Source organism: Tyto alba, unplaced genomic scaffold (genome assembly GCF_018691265.1).
Source record: "Tyto alba isolate M040663 unplaced genomic scaffold, T.alba_DEE_v4.0 Super-Scaffold_26, whole genome shotgun sequence".
In the NCBI taxonomy this organism is placed as follows: domain Eukaryota; kingdom Metazoa; phylum Chordata; class Aves; order Strigiformes; family Tytonidae; genus Tyto; species Tyto alba.
In genome coordinates, this window is record NW_024881300.1 from 3,521,291 (window position 1) to 3,541,432 (window position 20,142).

Below are 20,142 nucleotides of genomic sequence, written 5' to 3' on the forward strand. Positions count from 1 at the left end.
TTTGATATTGGTTTTTAGCCTCACAAGAGATAAAACACTCTACAAGGGTCCTCCATCCTACTGTAGAGGAAGATACACAGAAAGCAAATCCGTAGCGTTGTGCTCCTAGGGAGCAGAAGGACGCAGGCTTTGGCAGGCACAAACCACACCCTGGTGCTCACCAGGAAGCTGATGAACAGTTCATTAGATCTTCTCTGGGTCAGAGATTAAAAGTCAGAGTTAAAAAACACAGACTAAGTTTGAAATCACTTTACTGAAAAAATGTCATACAAAAACAGTCAGTGGCAAAAATATTCAAGTGTGATACAGCAACATGACAAACAGGCTCCTTACACATCGCAACTTGAAGCTGATTCATTTACAAACAGCCACTGTCACCACAGATTCAGCTTTCCAGAGACATGTGCAGCATCCTGTCATGTCAGTGAGTTTCAGTGCAGCACAGGGAGAAGAGTCTGTCTTTACATCAAATAAGATTAGCTATGACTCTGATTTTTCCTGCGAGAAGTATGAAAGGCCCTGTAGGTCTGTTGAGAATGCCGTTTGCAACATAAGGCAACATTCCCACCCACCCCAGTTCATTCAAAACACTGACTGAAAGCCTGTAACAAAAATATTTTGCCAATAAAAATCTTTTAGAAAACTAGTAGAAAAAATTTGCTATATATAGCATAAATCTATAAAAAAGTGACTGTGCCAATTTCCCCTTTACACAAATTATTAAAGTATTAAAAAAAAAAACCCACACATTACATTAGAAATTCACATAATATATAACATATTGCATCTTTCTGAATTACTCCATGCAACAGAAGCCCCATACAGTGTCTGGGCAGTTACAAGACAGACCAGTAGTTCCCCTTTAGCTCTGCTGTCTGTACAGCAGCTGCCAAGAATTTGGCTACTGCATTTTTAGGATTCAGAAAGTAGAAAACTGCAAGATGGCAAACCAAGTGCTTGTAAATCAGTACCATTCCTTCTCTAGTAGGAGAAAATCCATCACAGGAATCTCTAGATTAAAAATAGACTACATTCTACTTGTTGCTGGTGTCAGTGGGAGAAAACAGTTTTGACTGTTTCTATGTCAGTTTTTATTTTCAGAGTGTCACTTCAGGTGCCAGAGAGGGACCTGCAGTGTCTTTCAGTGATTTCTGGTCTAATAAGAACACACATCCGAGCCACGGGAGCAAATAAAATGACGTCAGCTTACTTTGTTTCATAAAACAACACTGTAAGATACTGACAGACACAGGGTTGGCAGCCTGCTGTCTGGAAATAATTAACATTGATTGTTCCCAATTCAATTTTCAGCAACCTGGGAGGTGTTACATTGAACAGCAATCACTATGTTGCTCCCTGCTTTGCCAGGCACAAGATTCAAAGCCCCTGCAGCCTTCATGCACAGCTATGCAGGAAAGGAGCTGAATCCCCAGGGATTGAAGGTACTGCCATGTGTGAAACCCACTCTGTACTTGGTGTCTTAATCGTCTCAAATAACTCGGCAAGAACTTAGTAACTCTCTGCATAACCTTGGAGAATGCCAGGAGTGGGATTTACATTTGAGGATGTATGAATCCGATGACTTGCTTCTTTAAGAAAACAGCAGTAACCCATTCAGACAGTTAGCAAAGGGATTTTTTTGTTAGGGTGGATTTTTGTTTGCTTTCTTTAGCAGGGAGCTGGCGACAGCCAGAGCCCCTCCCTGTACAAAACGTACAAAGTTATCTCCAGCTAGAGGTCCTAGAGCATAAAGCCCTTTCTCCTGAGTGCATTCATAGGTGAATGGGTCAACATCTATGGGATTCCTCTTTGGATTGACTGGCTGGTCACTGTCCATTGCCAAGTCAATGCCATTATTTGGTAGAAAGGAAAGGTTGGGGTTTGAGCCAGTTAGAACAAGAGCCATGGAAATTTTATAAACTTTCTGGTAGCCATTCTTGTCTTGAAAGATGCATTTCTTGTCCTTGCCGAAGGATAGCACGTGATGTTCAGGAAGGCTAATGTAACACTCATAGGGCCCAGCACAATCAGCTGACTGTTCTTTCATCATCTGATGAACTTTGTGGTATTCAGGGTACATCATTTTCGGGAGCTGATTAAAAATAAGACCTGGATCACTGACTCTTCTCCGAAAAACATGGATTACTGGAATATTGCAATGGTGAGCAAAGAGAATCGCATCAGCAGCTGTCAGACCAGCACCTACAATTAAGACTGGATCTGACATAATGCCAATGCTGTTGTTCTTCACTGCTTCCTCTAGGGCAGACAGCTGGTGATGGACATAGGAAAGGTTCTCTCCCTTGATCCCAAGCCAAGTAGGACTATCATATGTTCCTGTAGCTAAGACCACATTCTCTGCATAGATGGAAAAAGACTCTCTATTGCCTTTCACAGTTTTGAAAAATCCATCCACCTGAAAGACCTCTCTACTTTTCTCATTGATGTTCCAGAGTGAGTCACTATTCTCCTGCAGATCTTTCTGTCCATGGCTGGAGATGCTCTCTGCACTCACTTTCCTCACAGAGGTCACAACAGTACCACATCTGAAATTCTTCTGCAGTCCTTTCTTCATCACATAGTGTTGGTAATATTGAGCAATGTCTTCTGCTGTGGCTCTATTGTTTCTGAAGCCTCTGTAATATAGACAAACAAAGGTCAAGCAGCAGTTAAGTAACAGACTGGAATTTTTCCCCTCTTCCACTGAATGTATCCTAGAGCCATCTATCCTGGCACTACCGGAGAAGATTTATCTAGTTTCCCTGACCTGAGCAAAGTTATTCCTGGTATATAGAGCTAACACTCAGGTCCACAAGCTGTTGGACAGAGGCAGCTTTCTGTAGCATGAATCCCATCCCTAAGAACATGGTTGCTCATTTATGCCTTTCTCTCATATCTTGCTTCCGTTCCATTTTTAACATCTGGACTTTTTAAGACTGTTACACATCTCAATAGCAGAAGCACCTCAGAGACTGCACAGTAGCTGAGCTGATTATACCTGTCATTAGGGTCAGCAGATGACCATGACTTTTCCAAGCTTTATTCGGGACTCATGGCCACTGTGATCCCTCTCTCCAGTGGGTGTTGATAAGGACACTTTCCAAGCAGCACTGCAACTTCACCTGAATCACTGAATGTAGAACGGACTTTTACTGGGGAGTGAGAGGGTGTCCTTTCTCTCACTAGAATAATTCATAACAGATGGGTAGCTACATTCAGGAAGTCCACTTCAGGTTCCCAAAAAGCCTCCAGATGTTTGCAAATAATCACATCATAGATAACTTACCTTCTCTTTTGCTTTAGCCAGTCTTTAAACGGGAGATCTGGGAGTCCCATCCATTCCCCTCTGCTCAGGGTAACCATAGAGCCCTCGATAGACTGGAACAAGAAACACAGTAAAAATTACTTCAAAGTGAAATGCAATTTGTTCATGTTTCAATATGGCACAGATCATGAAATCCACAATTTCCTCTGATCTGCTGTCATGGATGAAACCATCTGTGTTCTCCAACAAGAACAGACTGGAAATATAAATGTCCCTCATGCTTTTTTTCCTTTTAAACTTTTGCTTGTCTGTATACATAAAATCAGATGTGGCTGACTGGCAGATTACAGGAGCTTTTGCCTCTCCAGTCAACACATTTGGCTACCTTACAACATGCAGACCTAAGCAGTTAGGCCTCCATTCACATACATGCCAGGCACCTCCAGGAGCGTTTCTGCCAAGGACCAGATGGGGGACAGCTCTGTAAGTCTCATGCCACCAAGTGAGGACAGATTCTGCTGTTCCACCAAAGTCTGTGTCTGGACGCTGAAGAGTGTCAAACAGAAGAGCCACAGGGCTGTGGGATCGTCCCTCCAAGCCTTCAGACAGATACTCCAAATCCTAAAGAGAGGCAGATCAGATGCTTAAAATGCGTGTCCTGCTAGGCAGCAGACTGCTTGTTAATCCAGTATTTCCGATCAGTGGTTTTGGTGTTCTGTGAAGCTCATTTACTGGCACACAGACCCTGTTATTGCACAAGGACTACCTCAAGGATCTTAGCAGCAATGCTGCCATTTCATACAAGGGAGATCTGGACAACTAAAAGTACTTTACTTAAGGCTCATTCTGTCTGTATACTTTGAAAATTCAAATGAGGTTATCACTTATAATATACACCTAGGATGCTTCACTGTGATGTTATACTGTTTCTCTTTACACATACCTGGTCCAAAATGGAGACATCTGGTGCCTCTTCCAGTTTCCTCTGAAGAATGGGATGAGGGTGAAGAGAGTCTCTTTTGAAATAAGGAATGTAGCCTGACAGCAAATATGAGAGACAGATTCCTGAAGGTCCATTCCCTAAAAAGACACAATGGAGAAGAATTTATACTCCTGCACATAAAGCAGTCCTTTGAGGAGTGTTTCTAATATCCAGACCAATTCAAAGGATACAACACTACTGTGGATACAGGGGACTTTATTCCAGATTGACCACTGACCTGTTGGATGGAGTTGGGGAAGCCATTTTACCCTTATATGTCCCCTTCTCCTCCACAGTTGCCTTATTTGCATTAAAAGGCCTTCAGAACTGGCTGAAAAGACATTGGGTTAAACAAAACAGAGGTTAACCTCACCTGAAGCTTGAAGTCTCTACCATGCTGATGAATTGAGCTATTGCTCATTAACCTCTTTGAAGGTTTAGAAACTGGACACATACTGACTGGGGGCCTCAGCTTCCCTGGATGCACATTTCACACCTATGCAGAGCAGTTCATTGTGCACCACCATACAGAGTAAGTCCAGAAAAGAGGGTGACTATTGAAGTGAAGGGGAAACAGCTCTACTCAGTAAGAAATCCCATCTAATAAAGGATATCTGGCAATAGCAGTTTTGACTAACGGGTTTTGAGGACACTTTCAAATGGGAACCAGCTCTATCGCGGTACTGCAGGCATTGTGTTAATGTCTCTCTGCCATGCTGAGAGGAGCCCACAGAATACAGCACTTCAAACAGATTGCTAGATGACTGAACTCCTCCTGCTGACCACCCAACAGCCAGTGGAAAAACTTGATACATTTGACTCCAGAGCCCAGCGAGAGTAGCCCATGGAAACTTTTCACATGGCTGCTCTCCAGCATGTTTAATATTTTACAGTGTCTGCATAACTAGGTGTCAGCCTCTCTGGAAGCTCAGGCTTTGCTGCTCACCAGTATGTGACTAACCACCATTACATAATGCAGTGACTATGTAGGAGAGGAGAGCTGAAGTGACACAGCAGTCTGTGTTGACACAGTGCCCGTGCTGCAAGCGTGAGCCACTGGAGCAAAGGCTGCTGAGTGGGGATCTGAGATAGAGGGAGGCTCAGGCTGTAAAGGTAACAGTGAGCTGGGCTATGTGAACAGCAGCATGTGCTGCAGCTGGGGCCAAAGTCTGCTGTGCTGTGCAAAGACCAGGAGCTGCAGGTCAGTGTTTGGAATATTCCACTTGCAGGAAAGTTATCCAAACCCAACAGGAACAGAAATTATAAACAAACTAAACTGCAGCTATAGTAAAATATATAACACTTTTCAGGTTACTTCTTTGTTTCAGGAAGTACAAGGGGGTACCTAAGCCAAACTTAATCACCCGAGTGCACAAGACTCAGCAACACAGAGAGGATTTACTCTGAACCACCACCAAGTTTGATATGAGTGGTCACAAGTACAGCTACCTCTGGGGCTCAAACTATTCTAGAAAGCAACTGCTTTTGTGAGGCTGCCAGCACAGCGGAGGGAGCCCACAACCTTCCTGGGGCAGGGCCTGGGGAAGTAGCTGGAACCGCCGTGCAAAGTCCAGCTGCAGTGAAACAGCTGAGCTGCTTCAGTCCAACAGGGTCCTCAGAGGCACATCTTCACACTGGTGCTTCTGAGGCGTTTGTGACATCTCCACACTGGATCCCTGTATCAGTGCACTATAGATGTACCAAAATATCCTCCCTCCCACTTAAAGACTCGTACAACTGGGCAGTACAAAGACACTCTCAGACTAGAACCTGCTGGTAGTAGTTTCCTCAAACTCACTGTTAGCAAGGATTAAGTGCGATTTATGTGCTGCACTAACTTTGGACTAGCTCTCTTGGGTGCTATAAATTAGATGTCAGATAAGGAAGGAACCCAGATCTACAAGGCATTTAAACACATCCTCAGATGAACAGGGTCCAACACCTGCGCTCAAGCAGCAGCCATTATCTGTCAGAGGGGAAGGCACTGACATCACTGCTTGTGCTTTGCTCCAAGAATCACCTCACATTACAAAGCTCTCCTCCTCCAATGGAGATAAGGCAGTTACTACATAACCTGTTTTCTAAACCAGTAAAAACCCACAGCTTTTTACCATTCTCTTAAATCTATACAAGATCAGTGTAGCTGACTTGCATTTTAAAAGAAATCTGTGAAAAATTTCAAGAAACTCCAACATCATCTGGAGCACTTTCTAAACACACAACGGGGAAAAAGATCACAAACCCACCTCCAATTCAAGCACTACAGATAATCAATTCACAGCAAGTTGAATCCCTTCTAAATATACAACAGAGAAGAAACAGGCCCAGCCAAACTGATGCCCAAAAGGCTACTTGTTTTACTATTCAAAAGAAGAAGTATGTGTTTTAGTATATCAAATACCTAGCTCCCTACTTCCCACAACTCTTAGTGGTCCTTCTCTTGGTACCAGATAAACTTTGGCTGTCAGGGAAAGGATGCAGAAACAGTGGTCAGGCATTTCTGGTTTGAGTAAGAACACATAGAGCAAAAGCTGAAGACACCAAGCCCAAAGCAACAACAGCACAAGAGAACACAATAATGCTGGCAGGAGAAAGCTTACCTATGATCACAACAGGCAGTGGCTTGAACGCACACTTATTTTGGGGCCTAGCCAATAATGCACACATCTTACTGTCCGGAAGCATTTAGGTCCTGGAGTCTACCTGTTAAAGCAAGTAAATTTTGAATTATTTGCCTTTTTGACAAAAAAAGCCCCGTGACTTTCTATAGCCCACAAACAGGGGTTGATCTTCCACACTCAGGACAGGCCTACTTATCTTTTTCTCCTCCTGTCCCCAAAACCCAACAGATGATTCCCTGATTATACACCACAAAAGGAGAGAACCCTTATCTTCTCTTCCACACACATATTCCTGAATATCTGGCAACTTCGGTAACCCTCTGACTACAGTAACTGAAGTGCTGCAGCAGAAGTGAGAACATCTGCCCATACTGTGTAGAAAATTGCCATAATTATCATGAACACTTCATACTTTTTAAAGCAACTTGCACATTTACTGATAAATAGAGGAAACCTCACTCAAGATTTATACCCAAAGGCTAGAAATCTCCCGGCTGCATTTTCTAATATGTATCATTCCATCACTACAGGGTTTTTTGAGAAGTGCTAGTTTAGTTCCTGAACCTTCTTTCTTAATTTTCCAGAAAATAGAGAGTTCTAGGTCTGAACAAGTAAATAACAAGCCTTTAAACAATATATATATCATAATTATCTTGGAGACCAAAGTGTCACTAGAGTAGAATCTACAAACCAAATCTAATCATTATGCAGATATTCAATGAACAGTGAATTAAAGTTTTTTGCCATTCCTGCTGGAATCCTACCATGTCAAATAATGACTTCTTTAGTTTTCCAGGGAATTCAACTATAGTGTCTCTAATCTAGAGAAGTTATTTTCTACCACAATAAACATAAGATTTTTGAAATTCACCATAAGCTTTTAAGTTATTCTACAGGGAAATCAGTCTTTTATAAAAACATTATTCTCATTTGGGAAAGCTAAGTAAAATATCCATTGAATGGCATGACTTTGTTCAGGAGGGCCATGCTCTCCACACCCATTTCAACAGCAGAAAGATCTTTGGCAAGAGCACTGCACACTTCCATAAGGTCTGGCACATCACTGCCTTTGACACAGGTATTGCAGCAAATGTTATCCTAAAAGTGTAATGCTCCACTTTAAGCCTGACATTTATATCACCAGCAACTACAGTAACGCACTAAGACCCTGGTGGCTGAATGAGCAGTCAGAAGACCACAGGTAAGTGTAGGATTTGCAGAATTCAAGGCTTCAGAAGGAGTCTTGTAAGTGCATTTGCCTGCAAGGATGTGACAATTCTCATCTATACCAATATACCGCTATCACTGAGGCAGACAAACCTATTCTAAGAGGACTGGGTTCATCCAAGCAAAGAGGCAGATAATAAGGCTTATAGGCTAAATTCAAAACCAGCAGCTTCATCCAAATTTTTGGAACACAGTTTAGTAACACTTACTGGTTGCCTATTACCACTTAACCAAGCGTTAGTCCAAGACTCTGATGCATTTTGCCTGACAGGGCAAGAACCACTTACAAGACATAATAGTCATGCTTTCTAATTCAAGCTATTTCAAGCATCTAGCTTTGAAGCCAGTTGGATTTCAAGGAAACTTAGGTACCCAGTTTAATTGAGACTCAAAGGTAGATGCATACACTACAGAAGATAAACACTTCAGTGTGTTATGTCCATACTGAGGCATGCATCAACCCTTTAAAGCATATTTAACCTAACCCCAGAAGCTACAGCAGCACAGCCTAACTGTCCAAGTATTTCCCCAGCCTTCTGGATAGTTTCTACCACATGAATCAAAACCTGCACCACCTTCAGCAGATTGTTGTGTAAATTTACTCCTAAATAATCCCCTACCCCAAAACTCTGGAGTTGCAGTTGGTAGAATCCAGCACCTGGCATGGCCAGACACCAAAGGAACAAGACACTGTTGAGGTATTCCCCTCAAATCAGCTGAACCACAGTACCTATCTGAGAGTTGGCAGAGGTTTCTTCTCCATGGTAACAAATAAATTCCTCTCCATGGCTGTATTATACAAAATGACAAGTTCTCATTAATTCTTCCTAACATAGAGTACACATCTTACTGCTGTGAAACTACTGGTAATCTGGAAGAGGGAAGCAACATCTCTGGAAGTGATCTTCCAGGTTTCTGCTCCACAGCACTCTGCAGTAGCATGCATGGAAAGACTGTATGCACTCTGTAGACAGTGGTAACCCAGCAACATCTGTGGGACTTTTGCTGGAAGCAAGGACTGCTGAACCAACCCAAATCAGCACATGGCAACAGTTCTAGGAGAGCAACAAAGCCAGCATATAAATAACAAGCCTGCAAGCTTATTTGTAAGACTTGGGTGCAAAGTCATGCCATTGTATGCCAGCATTTTTCTGGGGGAGCCTGAAGGGGACAAAAAAGGCAAAAGACAGTAGAAATTGCACTATGCCACCCTACCCCGCCCTGACAGAGAGGAAAGGCAGCCGTCGCAGGCTCAGTGATAACGCTCTCCTTATTTCACCCACCCCACCCTCTTCATTCTGTACCTTCTGGCACATGAAAGGAGCATTTGCTGGAATTAAACCAAACCTTAATAGCTAGAGGAGCACAACTGTTAGTCTAATGAAATTACTACATCCATGCACATACATGACCATTTCTAGACACGGTTTCATTCAGGATCTGGGTTCACAAAATCCCAAAATGACCATTTTAGTGCTATATGCTTTATTTCCTGAAGTTCTGACACTGGACAATTCTATCAACCCAAGATTAACCATCAGAGATGCTCTTGTTTATCCTAGCATGTCTCTACAAATGGAAGTCCCTTCCACATCCTATAGCTGCCATCTCTAATTCATACTTATTAATTCTACTTTTTAAGTAGAAAGTGAACCAGATGCTGAGCCTGGTTTTAGCCTACAGGATGAGAATGTTTGACTTCTGGGGATAAAAATGAGCTCAGAGCATCTCAGGCATTTCAGTTTCAGGCCAAATGTTTACATTTCCTGCTGTTTGAAGTAAAGGTGGGTTAATTATTTTTTTGGGCAATCTTAGAATCAAGAGACCAAGTATACTTCAATAACCTGTACAGCTAATACAGTGTAGCAGATGAAAGCCTGCTCTTGCAGAGGCTACTGGAAAGCACAGGACATTGAAGTTAATTTCCAATCTATACAGAACCAGTTAGCAGCAAGAGAAAGCCTGAGCTAGCAAGAAACCCAAGACTGCTCTTCTCACCTTCCTTTTATGTAGAGTAGGCTGCTGGGCAGTCACACTCAGCCAGCTCAGTGGCACTGATCCCTGTTTTGGCTCCTGCTTTAGGCTTCCTACTTTAAATGGGTGTCTCTTTCCTCCTCTTCATTTGGGAGCACGCTGCAAGCTCCACAATTTATCTCCTCACTGCTTCCAAAGCATTTCAGTGTCTGTGTGATGTTACATAATTGTTCTGGCTTAGAAAAGCACTCAGCTCACTCTAGGCCAAACTCTGCATACCTTCCTAACATAGCCTTAAGCCTAGAGGGACTATAATTCATATAAAGTCGGTCAGTGTGGCCCCTAGTAGTTCCAGGCTGCACAACTGAAACAGGTTTTAAGTGAGTAAAAGAAAAAGCAAAGATGCATTTAGCAAGACAATGACACTAAACTGATCTTTAACAGAAATAAAAAGCCAAGTTATATCAGCCATATGTCAAGTAGCTCTCCCTATAACATCAGTGAGACTTTTGTTCAAGTAAGGACCACCAAGTGTGGCCTGTACAGCACAGGGGGACAGTTCAAGAGAGCAGTGCAGCCAGTATATAAATAATGGAAGCGACTGAAAGAACTACCATCACACAGGTTTAAACAAGAACAATTGTAACACAAATGCAACAGTTCTTCAGCTTCATTTCTTCATCAACCCATTCATTTCACCAGCAGTTTTGAAAATTTAATTCATTAGTGCTTTTAAAAAAACCAGAAATCTCAATAGCTTTTACATTTTATACTTTCCTACAAGTTTCAGAAGTTTGTTCCCTGCCCCTTCCTCCCCCCACCCCTGTCACCCTGCACTGTCACTCTTACAAGCCAGGCCAGTTACCCCACAAGCACAAAGTAGGTGGAAAAAAGTCAACTTTATGGTACATAACAATAATATATTTCTAAAAACTACCCCGTGGTATTCAGAAAGCAATGTTACAGTATGCCAGAGCTCTCTACAGTTACTTATAGCCTTCTTACCTTTAGCAGCAGGTCCAATAAGAACTGGAATCTTTATGAAAATGCCCGTAGTCAGGAAAGCCAAGCAAACTACAAGCCTTGAATCCTTTCTCTGCTCTAAGACAGCTGTTTAAATATAGCAGGCTACCAGCACTAAGAGAGGAGAGGAGGAGCTGAAATAAACGGAGGCGGAGCAAGGAAAATACTTATAAGCATGAGTCAGCAGGACTATTTCCCTTCCCAGCTTGTGAATGAATGATAGTGATCTTCCTTAGTAATGCTCAGCTGACTACACGATTACAGCAAAAGTAGGCTTATAGAAGCCATGCATGGCACAAGTCCTGCATTGAACAAATATCTTCATTTTTAGCCCTCAGGGCAAATTAAACCCTGAGACTTTATAAAATGTAATGCTTCCTGTGGCAGACCTGGGTTTTTCCTCTGTATTTAAAAAAACTGCTAGTTATAATTACAAGTGGGAATAAAAGTGATAGGATAGCACTGTATGCTTGCTTTAAAGTTAGTGATCGATCTTTTTGGCCACAAAAGGACAAGAAAATGTCATTACTTTCTTCCTAATTTGGACAGTTTGCAGTTTTAGTTTCACCTTATTATTATTATATCATAGATATAGTGGATCTGAAAATACAGACTTCAGTTTATATATTTTTTTTTCTTCAGTGAGATAAAGTCCAGTAAACCTGTTGCACAGTAGCAGTAAAATGAGTCAGACTACTTCATATAAAACTTACAACATACCAGGATTTTCATCCAAGGTATTTTACTCAATCCATTGGATTAATCGATGAAGTTTGCTAAATTTAAAGTGCCCTTAACAAATTAAATAAATTTGTGCCAAAGTGTTTAGTTCAAGTAGTAAGTGCAGCATATTTTAAATCTCTGAGGCCTTCTGTTTTGAAGCTACAATTTCCAGGGATTCAGGAGGACTGCTGATATCCAGTTGAGATGCATATTTTCAATCATGTGATATAAAAAACAGCTCATGAGAAGGAATTCTATAGTCTCACTACCCTCATAGGATACTTCATAATCTATTTTAATTCCACCAGAATAAGTTGTTTTAATAAATATGAAGTCATTATTTCACCACTTAAAATTTAACTAATAGTGATCCCTCTTAAATACTTGTCAGATTGAGGGGTGATTTTTTTAAGGTCTCTTTCAAGTTGTCTGGGCCTTTATCTATGGTAGCATGTGCACAGAGCTCTTAAACAACTCATACTGATTTTTTGACAGGAGCAAAGGCTTTTATATGTGTTATTCAGATATTTCATGGCAGGTGACAAACATACCTATATCAGTCAAGATAAAATTAAGCTTCCAGAGAAACTAAGACATTTGTTTGGTTAGGTGATTCAAGATCAAGTTTGTTGAAAAATTATCTTCAATATATCTTGCAGTGTTGCATGTCAAACATTTTAGAACAAAGATGTTCAAGTCCATACTTGCTCACAGCATAGATAGAAGAAAGCATATGATAGTTTGGCAGACTCTAGAAGCAGTAAAATCAGGAATACTTCCTATGTGTGAAAACCTGCAAAATTAAAATTATCCACTATGGCAAGAAGAAATCTTCTCCATTTCCCACTGGAATCTCTATTACCTCTGCAAATAAAGCCAGGAGGTCTTTCCAAAACCACAAACTCCATCATATTCTTGCACACAGTACAATTCTTTACAGGAAAATGTTCATGTACAACAATAACCCACTGTTCTTTATTTGCTTGTACAATAAGACCATTCAATACAGCAATTTGGGGGCTTTTTTTAACAGATATCCCAACAAACACATCACATGGAATATCTATCAATGTTACTGTTTCTCCTCGTGTACCTTATCTGGAAACAAATAATTCAGCCCGACACTTTGTCTGCACAAACTTTCCACAAGAGGAAGTAATTGTGCAATCCTCACTTGACCTGGCAAACCACCCTTTGGCCTACAAATTTATGCAATTCACTTATATTTTCTTCCTGATTTACTGCAAGCGGTATCATTCAGATTAGTTAAGTGCCCAAATAAAATGTTTATATAGAGATTTCTAGCATGACTTTGCACTATCTAGAATTCATAGCTGTCCGAGTATGCAGTTGACTAGTAATACTAACTTCTTTCCTTGCACAAACTGACAGAAACATTTTACTGGTGCACAGATTTAAGGGTCTTTAGAGGCCTTCGGAATTTTACAGAAAAAACTCTTCTAAACTACTAGTCTGCAGGCTCATTCATCTAGGTATATTTCACTGTACCCCAGCTGAGATCTGAGGAATCCACATCTGCCACATAGTGTACAAAATAGATTTGTCAGACTTAAGTGGAAACTATCAGTAAAATTAATTACTTGCAAGGGTTCCTTCTCTTTTCTTTAAACTTTCTCCTTTTAAAAATAAAATGGTAAAGTTTTGCTTCTAATGAATATTATCCATAAAACAGATACTAAGCTAGATTAGCAAGACACCACCAAATGATCTAGCAAAAGCAAGATAATACTTAGGCTGCAGCTTGTGAAAAGATTCTTTCTTTAAAAAGTTGCTTTTTCTTTTTTTTTTTTTTTTAAATAGGACCTATGACATTAAGGACTACCTTCAGATGCTGTAAGGGATCAATTCCGTCTTTGTCTGTACCTCAAAAAACACAGGGCATGGGTTAGATCACTACATTTGCTTTTACATAAATGAGTCTTGCACATAATACAATGGTAGCTAGACAAATCATCTGCTGTCAGTTGGTAGGAAGGAATTCAAAACACTGCACCACTCATCACTTCACTGGTAGTCATTCATTCCACCTTCAAGTCATACTCTGCAGTTCACAGTATCAGCAAGCCTGGGTGCATTTGTTGCCAAGGTCGGTTTGTTTTCCTTTAGGTCAGCCATGATATAGTTCTCAGAACTCCAACAAGTTGATGCTATGTTTTACCAAGGTAAAATCTGAAGAATATGCCAGGAAGCATGGACAGAGCCATAGCACTGTTCTGGGGGAACACTTTACACCTGAACCACCCCCTATTGCAAGAAATTTCCCTACCAATTGACTTTTCACCTTGGGTCATTAAGTTCTACCCACCCAAGTCCTACTCCTGAAATCTGTCAGATGGACCTGATTCTGTTCTCTCCTGATATGGGGGAGCTTAAGGAGTAAGAATGTCTGGTGTCAAAATTCATTGCTGTTACCTCTGCTATTGACAACTCATGGTGGAACACTTGCAGTACCTCTCTAGCATCCACCCTTCCCCCTAGCCAGACTTAAGGTGTAACATCACTCTGTGCCAAATTATCATGATATACTACATTGTTTCACAGATTAGAACTTCATGTTCTGCTGGTTTTTCATAATTAGAGGAACACTCCCAGTGTGACGCTTTGGTGTTTTTTCAATTATGGTAAAACACAAATATAAAATTCTGCATGTTTTCTGCCTAAGAGGACATTAAGTGTTTCACCTACCCACTCACCCCACCCCATCAGAGCAGGTCATTTAATCTAAGGCAGAATCTCAAATTCAACTGTTGGAAAACCTGACCAAGTATTTTGTTTCTATATGATCTCTGCAGGACCTAAAATTCAGCTTCACTCTGTTGCTACCTAAAGCATCTCTACCTTTTTCATACAGGAAAAGTTCCACTTACAAAACTGTAAATTAGCTTACACACCAAAACTAGAACCCACATATTTAATGATAATAAATAGTTTGACATCAATACTGAAACATTGTTTCTTCTTGCTTTAACTAAAAAATACCCCACATTTGTCACCAACATCATAACCTGGACACACATCAGCAAGATGCTCCCTGTAGATGTCCTGGTATTCCCCAAATCAGAAGCAGCAAGCTGTGGCCACTCCACCTCTGGCAGCAGCTGGATCTCTGAAGGACATTACTTGCTCTGCTAAATGACAGAGGTAAAGAGTCATGGGGAAGCCCAGATAATTGCTAGGCTTAACAGAAAAAGCAGTTTAGGCAAATTTGCAAGTGTGAGACCCAGTTCTGCTCCCAGTTCTACTTGAGACTTCCTACATGTGTTTGTGCTTTCACATGGCTTCCTGTAAAGAAAAGTTTGGCCTGGAGCACATGTCCTACTTTCCTGTGTCCCTGCCAAGGTCATATCTGTCCTGTGTTCATACTTTGTTTTGCAGTGTTTAGGCAGCTGGGTCCAAGGGGAGAGAAGTAAAGGTTCGCCTCACCATTTGTTATTCAAAGGGACACTGACCTCCCAGTCAAATAAATGACTGAGATATTTTTGTCCTAGTAACCTGGAAAATTGTTTGAGGAAAGTAAAAAGCAAAACCTTACATTTTGCTGGAACTATTTTAAAACAGTGACTTTCACTTTTCCCTGCTCTCAACTCATTACCTTGAAAGCACTGTTTGTCTTTTCTAAGAAGGTTGTCTTCCCAAATTAATGAGATCAAACCAAACCAAAGATTTTAACTATCTTTCATTGTCCAGATGCATGAGCCACTTCCACCACTGTCTTGAAAACATCTGTTAAGAAATAAGCTTGGGGAGGTGAGAATCAATCATACTACCCAGAAGGGCCGTGCAGCTCTACTGTCTGCATTCATGCAGTCATATCTTTGGCTACTCTGCAGTAGAGACTCATCTGGGCACTCTAGTGTCTACTAAGAATGCCTTATTGGGAGATCTCACACATCTTCTCTATCCAGGCTAAGGGAACAACAATGGTGAGCATTAGCAGAGATAGCTGGTCTGTATAAACACACTCTGAAAAACATGTTCCTAGCCACTACAAAGTAGCCCGCAATAGCAGTAGGTATCTTGCAAAAATACAGTCACTCTGAGTTCACATGTGAAGTGTCCATGTAGAGTAGTGCAGAGTGCTGGGTGGCTGTGCATGCATTTCCCCTGGTCGCCCTCAGAAAACACTGTTCTCCCCTCAGATGAGTGTATGGGGATGCTAGCCAAACCTAGTGTGTTTTCTACTTCCCAGAACATATGCTTCCTTTCAAAAAACTAGTAGAATGCCAAGAAGTACAGTCCATAGGCTCAAAGGACTACAGCCATGCTTGTTTCCCAGAAGGACTGGGCCTTTGCTGATTCTTAGTTCCCCAAGTGTAACACGGCAGGGGAAGGTCCCGCTCACATGCACTGCACTTAGACCTCCATCATGATCTCAACATAGATGAGGTTTGGGGAAAAAGTAAACACGTGCACTTTCATTTCAAACAAACAGCAACTATGACCTAGTCAAAGATTAAACTGCACATGAAGCTGGTAGGGAATTTTCCTCTTCTTATCTTAATGTCAATATATTTATAAATATTTACATGACTTCAGGATAGCAGTATCATTTGAAGACACAGCCTTTAGTCTCTATGATCTAACAGTCAGTGTTCAGTTATGTTCTTTTACTCTATACTGACATTTAGCAACCGATAGCTTAATTTAATAAACTGCTGTATCATATTATGATGTGTCAGACTGAGCAACTTCATGAGACTATGACCCAAAGCAGAAAATATCCCACAAAAGCTAATGCTCATGGTTTCTTGACTAGAATAACTAACAGAGAAGAAACCTTCAAGTAGGAGGTACAGCCTAACTGTGAACATTGAGCATCTTCTCTGTAGCTATTTCCACTCAAGGCAAAACAGTAATTTTCAAATACAAATGGGTAATTCAAAACTGGAAAAGGGGCATGTAATGCAATGCGCTTATTTAACTTAGTAGCACAATGTTTTATAAAGAGGGCTGCAGAAAACCTTTGGAGATTTTTGGATTCATTTCCTTGCCACAGCTTTAGCCTTTCTGCAGCTCTTTAGCCTAACTTTAACATCTTCTTTACTTTATCAAGATCAAGAATCACTTAGTCAAGATAGAACATTTAGTAACATCCCTGAAAGGCTTAAAACATGTATAGCTAAGGGCATCCAGATCTAACATAGCCAGCATCATCGATTTCCTCAAAGAAAAATAAGCATTTCTGCAGCAGAGCACAACAGTTTTTAGCTGTGAGGGTTTAAAAAAGGATTGTGCTAGAGTTATCCTGAAACTTCCTACCCTCAGGGTTTATTTCCATCTTCCCTGTAAGCAGCTGATACTATCAGAGGTAGATGCTTCTTAGATCCAGGTTACCAATTGTGATGTTCCTGACTTGCAATATTTTCTTTCTGCTGTAACTTTAAGAGTCTCTGGGAAATTCTAAGAGATTTTAGCATGCAAGTTCCTTCCTCTTACCAGGGTTTTCATGCATGTTGAAAGATCAGCTGAAGTGATATATTCAAATGTAAGTTTTTCTTAGACCCCGATTTCCCCTTACAGTAGCGCCACGTGCTGCAATGCTGACTGCAGGGAATGAAATTTCAAGTCCCTTGGAACTGTTCCGCATAAAACTGGATAAACCAGTATCTTTTTCAAAGACAGTCTTATCACTTAGTCACAGTATAACAGTAATGCATTAAAGTGTAACAAAATTATTTCACAGGTCAAGGTTTCTCACCTGTAATTGACAGCTCTGTTTCTAGACTAGTTTAAGGAGGCTGGAACATGAAAGGAGCTGCCACTTGCTGTAAAACAGAAGGTGCTATTTTGAAATACATGCATATATTTTAGGGTCATTTTTGTGGTTTAGGAACATACAAAATTTTCACTATGAACCCTGAAAAGATTTGGCACAGTGAGTTTACAGGAAAGAAGGAGGCAGGATTTCTGCACAAGAATAAAACCATTCAGTGACTAATTCCCTAATGCATTTGTTTTAGAAATACCTAGCAATTTGTGTAATTTCACATTTAGCTGACAGCCATCCATTTTTGCACATGTCAAAGCTTAAAGCTGAGCATAGGAGCATAGGTCAATGAAACAAGTGTGCAATGCTATAGCAAGAATTATCTTTCAATATACATATTCAGTATCTGACAGATTAAACACCAAAATCCCCTGAAAATCTTGTTCAAGTTGCCTTTTTTTCAGAGAAATTTCACTAAAGGCATCTTCCTTTCTTCTCCTGCCCAGTTATTTTACCAAAAGCTCCTGTTTCAGGTAGGGTTTTTTTGTTTGAATTACTTTGGTTTTGTTTTTTGTTTAGGTTTGCGTTTTTTTAGTGTGGTTTAATTTTTGTCTATCAAGCAGCTATTTTTATACTAGAGATGAGAGACTATAGATTAGTCCTATGCCCTTGCCAATAATTATTCTATAGGGAGAAGTAGCTTATTTATAATCCACTCACATTTTTGGCAGCTGTCAGACTGCCCCAATTTTTCTGGTTTTCCACAGAGAATTGTCCCAAGCAGGGATGAAAAGGAGGAGGTGTTTCTGATTCTCTGGTCGGTATTTGTCTTGATTGTGAAAATGCTGTTTGAGTCATCAAGCAAAACCTCCACCAAAGAACACGAGGACTGTAATATTAAATGACCCTTTACCTCGAGGCTGAAGCCATGCAGCAGAGCTGTGACAATGAAGTACCTGAGTTGCTCTGTTTATTAGTCCAGACTGATATGTGCTCAGCATGGCAGAAGGATGTGGCACCAAGGTGACCAGAAGCAGAGGCTATCTTTGATATCAATTCCCTGGGAGCTCTGACCAGGGTGTTATCTAAAGCCGCCTTTTGCACTCTTGACACCCTGAAGGTCAACATTCAATGCTATCGGCAATAACTGAAGAGCAGAGCTATTCTGACATGTCATGGGGAGCTTGTGTCCTTGTGTCTGCTGTTGCAGCTCACTGTGCCTGAACACGTGCCTGAGTTGTCACACTGGTAACCAGAGTTCACTCTATCTGCACTGCCTGTTAGGGCACAAACATAAGACTGGCCAGACTGACTCAAAAGGTCCATCCTGCCTGGTATCCCATCCTCAGCAGTGGGTATTAGCAGACACCCACAGAGACCAGGATGAGCATGTGATGCTTGTCTTGTGTCCTCCCCTACCTCCAGCTATTTGCAGCTGAGAGAACTGGCTGAAATGTGATGAGGTTTGTTCACTTGCTAGCACCTTCCATTTATTTTAATCTATTTTCCAGTAATTTCGCATGTGGCCTCTAGTACTTGTATTGAAGGGAGATTACACAACTGATCCACATCACTCAGCTCTATCTACTTCTACTATATTCCTCTCAGTCTTCTGACTTATTCCCAATACAGAAACTGTTCCATACCTTATGTCAACCTGTTCTGCCTCCTCTAGACCTCCAGATCTTTCATATACTGAGATGAGAAAAACAGCACATCATCCAGTAATCTAAGCACAGATGAACCACAGGTTTATGCAGCAGCCTTCTGGCTTGGCCTCTATCCTTCCCTAACACTTGATTTGCTTCACTACCAGTAAGCCCTGAGCTGACAGTTCCACAGGACTATTTATCCTGACCTTAGATTCAAGTTCAAGCTAGTCCATACTCTGAGCTTCCTTGCCTAGACCTGTGCCAGAGTTATGCAAAAGCATGAAGTAATAGGACAGCACTGCACAGCTTGTTCTTCAAACCAGTACAGTCTCCCACATGCCCAATAAAAAGCAAAGTGGAAAGCCTTGGAGACTTTCTAGATGCTTCTTGTCCACAAAGAAACCTCAACAAAATAACTGAAGGGCAAGCATGTGGGAGGAAGCATGTTCTCACCTTACACTTCAGGAGGGAGGTGGCCTTAGGTAAACAGTAGAGAAGCATGAAGAGCTCATATTGTACCCCATCCCCTGGCCTGATCTTGATCTGTTCTTAGTCTCTCACCTAGAAAAAAGCATACGTGAAGAGCTTATGTAAATTTACTCATAGATTTGCCTCAGGAGTTGCTGTTGTTCACACATATTTGAAAGAGACAAAGTACATGCACAGCCAGTGAGTGTACTGAACCCTTAGCTAACCTGGAATAGATACAATGGATATTAAGCAGCAGCAAAGTAATGTGCAGGACTTCTGAAGTACTCCCTACTCATTACAACCAGGAAACACAGACAAGGCTGTTGAGCCTGGGAGAGCTAAATCTTCTGTGTGTCTGCTACCCACACTGTGATGTTAAACCCTCTTTTGCAAGCAGGTTTGCTAGGAAAGCAGTCCATTCTCTTGACCTTCCTTTGAGTTTTGCATCTCCACTTCAGGCCAACAATGCCAGCATA

At 41.1% G+C, this 20,142-nt stretch overlaps 1 protein-coding gene across 2 annotated transcripts; it reads right to left on the minus strand.

The window, feature by feature from the left end:
• Positions 1 to 234: 234 nt before the first annotated feature.
• Positions 235 to 19,738, minus strand: OSGIN1 (oxidative stress induced growth inhibitor 1). Of its 2 annotated transcripts, none has more exons than XM_032997695.2 (6): positions 19,649 to 19,738; positions 6,848 to 6,950; positions 4,209 to 4,345; positions 3,695 to 3,886; positions 3,287 to 3,378; positions 235 to 2,636 (listed from the first exon to the last, which is right to left on the minus strand). In XM_032997695.2, the coding sequence occupies exons 2-6, from the start codon at positions 6,930 to 6,932 to the stop codon at positions 1,643 to 1,645; spliced, it is 1,500 nt and encodes a 499-aa protein (XP_032853586.1). In that variant the 5' UTR covers positions 6,933 to 6,950; positions 19,649 to 19,738; the 3' UTR covers positions 235 to 1,642. The 2 variants fall into 2 exon arrangements, with proteins under 2 accessions (XP_032853586.1, XP_032853578.1); XM_032997687.2 differs by lacking the exon at positions 19,649 to 19,738 and adding an exon at positions 11,075 to 11,230.
• Positions 19,739 to 20,142: the final 404 nt, after the last annotated feature.

Bases quoted from the DNA above. Each gene is read 5' to 3' on its own strand.
- OSGIN1 (XM_032997695.2), bottom strand. From the start codon at position 6,932: ATGCTTCCGGACAGTAAGATGTGTGCATTATTGGCTAGGCCCCAAAAT. The intron at 4,346-6,847 runs GTAAGCTTTCTC...GTGTCTTTTTAG, and splicing joins ACTGCCTGTTGTGATCATAG to GGAATGGACCTTCAGGAATC. The intron at 3,379-3,694 runs GTATGTGAATGG...TTCTTGTTCCAG, and splicing joins CTCCTGGAGGTGCCTGGCAT to TCTATCGAGGGCTCTATGGT.